Here is a 7,651-nt window from a genome sequence, read left to right on the forward strand (position 1 = left end):
TATATATATATATATATATTATTTGAAATCTATTTTTCTAACTTTTTGAGATGCAAAGTTATGAATAATTATTTTATAATCTATTTCTTCTAATATTTCTTTTTTAATTGATAATATAGGTAGTCCATTCGATCTCTCCTGAGATATTGTTGATCATAAATAAAATTTTTATCAATTTTAATTTTGAAAAACTTCTTTCGGCTGAGGCAATAGGCATTTGGAAAAGAATCAAGTATTTTTTATCTGATGAGTACTAATTTCGTCTTCTTCTTCTTGGAAGGTGTTGTCGTCTAACTCAACTTGCTTAGTGATTTATCTCGAGAATATTCTCCTATAGTTTCTGATTGAGTTTTTTTATTATTTATTAAAATTTATCGATAGCTTCCTTTTTGGGATTGTACAAAAAATTCAAACTTTTCTCTTCTTATTTATAAAGTTTTGAATAACCGGACGACTCATACTTTCTATTTGATATATTTGAATTATAATAAAAATTAAAATGACAATATACACCTACGTAACAAAAATATCAAGAAAAGTAATTTGGTTGAAAAATAATACTACAAAGTTGGAATAGAAGAACCTGATTCAATAACATGAAATATTTGTTGATTCAATAATCTTGGTGTTCGCGCAATGCTTGATGCCCCAAAATCACTGAATAATAAACTATAGCTTTTCTTGAACAATATTGTGAGATGACTTATAGAAGGAAGTCATCTTATAAGCTGAGAAGGAAGTAGAAATGTCTAATCGAGAGAAACTAGCTAAAAGAGAATAATTGTGATGATTTCTTCCAAAATTTGCATTCTCCACGTCACCTTAATAAATTTTTTGGGCCCACTTTATTTTTTGTCAAAAGTTATTTAGAACTCCATCCGTCTCATATTATGTGTTGTATTTCTATTTTACACGCTCCTTAAGAAATATTAATTAGGAAAGGGATAAGGCTATTCTACCCTTATTTACGTCTTAATGTATAATCTCTCTTCATTGAATATTTATTCTATTTATGTGTTATCTCTATCTTCAAGAACAATTATTACTAAGGGTAAAAAAGAAAAAGAAAATTAATTTTGTCTTAAACTTCTAAAATGACAAATAATTTGATATAACTGTTTTTAGTAACCATCACTATTAATATGAGATGAAGGGATCTTTCCTTTTACACTGCATGTATGCAGTACCTTTTTTAAAAAGGAAACCTCATTTTTTTTTTTTTTGTAAAAATAAATATAAGCTTATGATTCCTATTGGTAAAAGTGGGCCTCCCCCCTCCCCCAATAAATTAGGGGTCTAAAGCGTAGGCTTTATTGGTTTTACCCATGGGGTCATCTAAAAGGTAACTAAAGACAATGGCGGATAGACCATATAAATAACTGTTCAACCGAACTTAGTAATTTAAATACATAATGTAAATATAGATCTAATAATTATTAAAATATTAAAAACATATTATCTTTTGAATCCATAATTTCAAAAGTATAATGGTTCATTACTGAGAATCAAAAATGGAACCCATCAAACTAAAATCCTGAATCTACCTTTAATTAAGGGTATTGTCCCTAATGAATTGGAATCAAGAACTTAAGAAATAAAGTAGAAAACTTGTTACAAATGTTATAACCGATCATAATGTAAAACATTTCTTTAAGCCACCAGTACACTATAGTGTTACATTATCAGTACATATTCTTTAACCAGTTATAACAAAGTATTATTTAATTTCTTCTTTATTATAACTCATACTTACTACTCCTCCTACTATAAAGTATAAAGAAGCACATAGAATTAACTTCTAAGTAACCAAAAAGGATACTACAAAAAGTACAATATCAGAAAAGAAAACTAGGCCTCTGACCTCCCAAAGACGCAGGGAACGGATCACTGTCTCTTTTGAACCATCTCCCTCTACTTCACACACAAGCCGCAAATCCCTCCGCTCACTCCACCACCCTCCCTTAATTCTTATAAATATAACCTTTTTTTCTTTATCTCTCTCATACTATACACATTGTGTTCTCTCTTTGAGCAAAAACACACTTAGAATTATGGCTTCTTCTACACCTGCCTTGAAAGATGAACTAGATATCGTGATACCAACAATTAGAAACTTGGATTTCTTGGAAATGTGGAGGCCTTTCTTTGAACCATATCATCTCATCATTGTTCAAGATGGTGATCCTTCAAAGACCATTAAGGTGCCCGAGGGCTTTGATTATGAACTTTACAATCGCAATGATATTAACAAGATTTTGGGTCCTAGGGCTTCTTGTATTTCTTTCAAGGATTCTGCTTGCCGCTGCTTCGGTTACATGGTTTCCAAGAAAAAGTATATCTACACCATTGATGATGATTGCTTTGTAAGCTCACTTTCCACCTTTCAGTAATCTGTTATCTCATTCTAGTATCTTTTTTTGATTTCTTGTTCTTTTCTTTGATGTAAATACTAAAGATGTTTTTGTGTTCAGAAGACTATGTTAGTGCTTACATGAACAGAGTTTGAACTCTCTATATTTTACGTGTTTGTAAGCAAGAAAAAAGCTACTCCTTAGTGATTTTAAACATGGCTTAATTTAGTATGACTATAATAGTGAAATGAAAAGTTAAAAATTAAAGGATTTTAGAATATAAAGAGTACAAGTTTTTTGTTCTCTAACTAATTTTCTTTCATTTGATCATTTTATATTTGTAATATCCAAGTTGTGTTTTACGTTTCATGCGGATAAATGCAATATTTAAGCTGATTTCTGTAGGTTCAATTGAATCCATTAGTTTGAGTTCAAACTATTTATACATATAAAAGTTTTAAAAAGTATATACACATAAGAAGGTTATGCTCATATCTTTCTAAACCGACTCATTCTAGCTAGATCCTCATATACTCATGATTGATGTTCCCCTCAATCATCATCATCTTCAGAATTCTTTTCTAATATCATCTTCGGTATTTTAACTTTATTTGTGTTTGGGAAATCAACGCTCAATCTTGAAATAATCTGCGTAGGTTGCAAAGGACCCAAGTGGGGCAGACATCAATGCTCTGGAGCAGCATATAAAGAACTTGCTGTGCCCATCAACTCCCAATTTCTTCAACACATTGTATGATCCATTTAGGGATGGCGCAGATTTTGTGAGGGGATACCCTTTCAGCCTAAGGGAGGGCGTGCCAACAGCAGTCTCCCACGGCTTGTGGCTCAACATTCCTGATTATGATGCGCCCACACAGCTCGTCAAGCCTCTCGAGAGGAATACTAGGTCGGTCTCCTTTTCTTCTTTGATAAATTTTTTTAATACACTATGAGGTTGAAATTACTTACAAACTTTATATGATAATCCCAATTTGATAACCAGAAAATTCAGTAAATAAATTGTCATGTTCTGCTCATAAATATTTAATTTGGATTTAATTTATATATATTGATTGTGTAAAAATTTAATACTACTAGTGTCGTTTAATATTTGATAGTAAATTAGTTGCAAGTTTTACTAAGTGAGTAATTAATGTTAAGAGACCGTTTGGCCAAACTTCCAAAAACTGCTTATTTTGAAAAGTGATTTCTGAAAAAGTACTGTTGCAAATAGCACTTTCTATATGGCCAATTCGTTTGAATAGTGCTTTTTGCAAGCTCATTGTGTTTGATCAATCTTCTAAAAAAGTACTTTTAAGTATCAAATTACTAGAAATGACAATAATTATTCCAAAGAAATAACATTGAGTGTTTGGTATTACTTATTGTTTACATGGTAATTTAAATATATCAAAATACATCATTTAATATAAGATTAAAATCTACTTGTAGTAATACGAGAAAGGGAATAAAAATAAAAATATGATTAAAATAAAAAAGAGAAGAAATGATAGTAGAAATAAAAAGAAAAAGGAAAAGAAAAATGTTAAAACTAATGAGGGATAATTTGGAAAATTTAAATTTATTGTAAGGTTATTTTTATCTTGAATAAATTAATTTTTCTGCTTCTGCTTTTTGGGATAGTCAATAAAAGCAGAAAAACTGTTTCTGTTGCCGCTCAAAAGTACTTTTTTATTTTGGCCAAACACCATAAATTTTCCAAAAAATACTTTTTGGACAAAAAAAATATTTTTAACCTCCCAAAGCTTGGCCAAACATGCTCTAATTGTCATAACTATATGCTTGTACGTAGTTATTTTATAAGTACTAATGTGCAACAACTTAGATCCAACTTATTACAACTTCTAATTTTAACTAGTGTGGAATTAATGATGGTTGAACAGGTATGTTGATACGGTGATGACAATTCCAAAGGGGACTCTCTTCCCCATGTGTGGTATGAATCTGGCATTTGACCGTGAACTTATCGGCCCTGCTATGTACTTTGGACTCATGGGAGATGGCCAACCCATTGGGCGTTACGATGATATGTGGGCTGGTTGGTGTTGCAAGGTTAGCCACTTTATTTTTTCACTTCTTTTACAGTCATTGAATTTAATTTCTATATCTAATTTACATTTTGACGTCACCCAGAACATAAATACAAGTAACTTCCCGTAGTACCGATAGTATAAAATTCTTTACACTACTAGTATTAGTTTGCAACAACAACAAAACGGAATAATAATATTAGGTCAGTTATATAAATCCTTACTACATTGCTCCATTTAAGCTCATTGATCTCCGGCAAATATTGTACTTTAAAATAAAAAATAATGTAGGTATAAATAAGTTAAAACCATAGTAATTTTGAATGAAATGTTTTATACTAATCAAACAATTTTCAGGTAATCTGTGATCACTTGGGATTGGGAATCAAGACTGGATTACCCTATATCTATCATAGCAAGGCTAGCAATCCATTTGTGAATTTGAAGAAGGAATACCTTGGAATTTTTTGGCAAGAAGAGATCATTCCATTTTTCCAATCACATACCTTCTCTAAGGATTGTGCTTCTGTGCAAAAGTGCTATGTAGAACTATCCAAGCAGGTTAAAGAAAAACTTGGGAAAGTAGACCCCTACTTTGTGAAGCTTGCAGATGCGATGGTCACTTGGATTGAAGCTTGGGATATGCTCAACCCTGCTTCTAAAGATTCTGCCAAACTTCCTAATGGCTCTTCAAAATGAAATTATCAAAATTTATTATGATTAAACACGATTAGCAAATCACGTCGTACTCAATCAAATAATGGACACCTGACTGCGGTTTGGATTGTCTCCCCGTGAGCATAATGATATAAGCAAGCCTGTTTGGCCATGTATTTTGTAGTATTACTAGATCTATCATTTGTATCCTTTTTATGTTTTATTTTATCTGTCGTTTTGTATTCTTTTTATGTTTTATTTTTGTGGTCTAGGTCTAGCGATATTTCGACTTGATATGTTGATAATATCAGTGGATGTAATCCTCTTTTATCATGTTATTGTAAAATGTGATGAGCCATAATGTTAGTTTTCTACTTCTGGTTCATGCCAATGGTTCATTTCCGGTTTCCCCTGTTGTCTTTGACTGAAATATGGGAGTGAGATCAAGACTCTCCTTTCACTTCCCATTTGTTGTACATTTGTTGTTGAAGAAACTTTTGAGTTTTGTTAAAGACCAGCTCTTTGCCAACAGTTTTAGTAGTAATTAAAGTGTTTAAATATAGTTTATACTTTATAGTGAATTTAGCAATAGAAAGAGCAATTCTATAATATATCAAATAAAAGGCGGTATTTGTATGGGGTGAAAATCATTTTACACCCCAACTTTATTTTAAAAATCAAATTCCCTCCTCAACTTTAACAATAGATATTCTCCCCCTTATTTCAAATTCTAAATATGGTATTTTTTTTGAATTCTTTTCTATGAATTTCTGACTTTGCCATTGAGAAAATATAACATAAATATATTCTTAATGTGCATTATATTATAATAATAATCATAAAATAACAGTAAAATTTATAACATATTTAGAAAATAATTGCACTATATATAATTTTAATTAACTTAAAGTATACTTTATAATAATATGCCACATATTTTAAGTTATAGGTAAGCCATACAAATATTATATATAATAAAACGGCTTACATAGAAGAGGTAATTAACAATGGCAAGAGCAAAACAGACATTGTATAGAATAGTAAAGGGGGAAGTTTATTGTCTAAAGTTAAGAGGGGAGTGATTTTTTAAATAAAGTTGGAGGATGTAAACGTCACGACCCGGAATTTCCACCTTCGGGATTGTGATGGCGCCTAACTTTTCCCTTGCTATGCAAGCCAGCGCTAGAGTAATTCTTTACCAATTTTAAACACTCCGAACAATTTAACCATTTAAACAGAAATGAAGTCCAAAATAAAATACGAAATAGCGTAATAATCCAATATCTAGTACAACCCGGATCTGGACTCACAAGTACACGAGCTTCTAGAGTTTCTTAGGGTTTGAAATAAGTACAACTGTCTCGAACGAAAGGAACAATAAATAGGGAATGAGGAAGGGGACTTCAAGGTCTGTGGACGCCAGTAGATCTACCTCGAGTCTCCAAATGCTAATTCGAGTTGATGCACCTCACATACAGCTGGGACCAATGCCAAAATCTGCACAAGAAGTGCAGAGTATAGTATGAGTGCAACCGACCCGATGTACTCCATAACTGTCGAGCCTAACCTCGACGAGGTAGTGACGAGGCTATGACAGGACACCCACGTAATTAAACCTGTACAGACGAAAATATACATACAACATAACAACAGATAAGGCTAAACATGTACTACTGGGAGGGGACATACGAAAGGGGTAATGATACGGTGACTACAATAGGGAATGATAACAAGAAACAGTCAATAAACTTCAATCAATAAAATGGATAATCATAATGAATAAAACTGCACAGCATCACCCTTCGTGGTTTTACTCTCAGGCTCACCATGAAACAGTAATAATGCACGACATCACCAATGGTGCTTTTACTCTCAATCTCTCCATAAAATGATAAATACGACATGGCATCACCCTTCGTGTTTTTGCTCTTAATTTTATCATGAAACAATAGATATGGCACAACATCACCCTTCGTGCTTTAACTCTCTTCCTCATTTGTATTAATCAATAATTGCAACAACACTCCACACAGCATCACCCTTCGTGCTTTAACACTCTCCCTTACCATATAACAATAAATATATAACAATAGGGAGATAGAATAAGCAAGATCAAACCTTACATCAACAATCGTTCCACAATACCAACCTCAACTTCAGAAAAAATATTCAATTATCACAAATAACCCATGAATGCGGACAGAACGATCAATTTAGTGATAAATTAGTCTAAACATGGATATCATGATCAAGAAGGAAGTAAATTACAAGAAACAAGTCCCACCTGCATGCTTTATCCCAACAACCACGCATAAGTACTCGTCAACTCACATATATGATGTACCCAACACTTAAACATGTAGCAAATAGGAAAACAAGTCCTAATCCCTCAAGTCAAGGTTAACCATGACATTTACCTCGCTCTAAAAGTTGACTCAAAGCTCAACCACGGATTTGCTTTCGAACAAGCCTCCAAACCAACCAAAATCTAAATTGTTAAACAAACGATTCAAAATAAGCCTTAGGAACTACCCATGAATGAAAATGGTTCAATTTAGGCCATTATTGAAAAAGTCAACAAAAGTAAACTAC

At 32.2% G+C, this 7,651-nt stretch overlaps 1 protein-coding gene across 1 annotated transcript; it reads left to right on the forward strand.

Annotated features, from left to right (window-relative positions):
- The first annotated feature begins 1,886 nt into the window (after positions 1 to 1,886).
- Positions 1,887 to 5,457, forward strand: LOC109242807 (alpha-1,4-glucan-protein synthase [UDP-forming] 2-like). Its single transcript, XM_019409669.1, has 4 exons — positions 1,887 to 2,363; positions 3,008 to 3,258; positions 4,256 to 4,424; positions 4,760 to 5,457. Exons 1-4 carry the CDS (start codon positions 2,052 to 2,054, stop codon positions 5,099 to 5,101), a joined length of 1,074 nt encoding a protein of 357 aa, XP_019265214.1. The 5' UTR covers positions 1,887 to 2,051; the 3' UTR covers positions 5,102 to 5,457.
- Positions 5,458 to 7,651: the final 2,194 nt, after the last annotated feature.

The sequence above is a fragment of the Nicotiana attenuata genome, unplaced genomic scaffold, assembly GCF_001879085.1.
Source record: "Nicotiana attenuata strain UT unplaced genomic scaffold, NIATTr2, whole genome shotgun sequence".
Classification (NCBI taxonomy): Eukaryota; Viridiplantae; Streptophyta; class Magnoliopsida; order Solanales; family Solanaceae; genus Nicotiana; species Nicotiana attenuata.

Bases quoted from the DNA above. Each gene is read 5' to 3' on its own strand.
- LOC109242807 (XM_019409669.1), top strand. From the start codon at position 2,052: ATGGCTTCTTCTACACCTGCCTTGAAAGATGAACTAGATATCGTGATA. The intron at 2,364-3,007 runs GTAAGCTCACTT...TAATCTGCGTAG, and splicing joins CCATTGATGATGATTGCTTT to GTTGCAAAGGACCCAAGTGG. The intron at 4,425-4,759 runs GTTAGCCACTTT...AACAATTTTCAG, and splicing joins GGGCTGGTTGGTGTTGCAAG to GTAATCTGTGATCACTTGGG.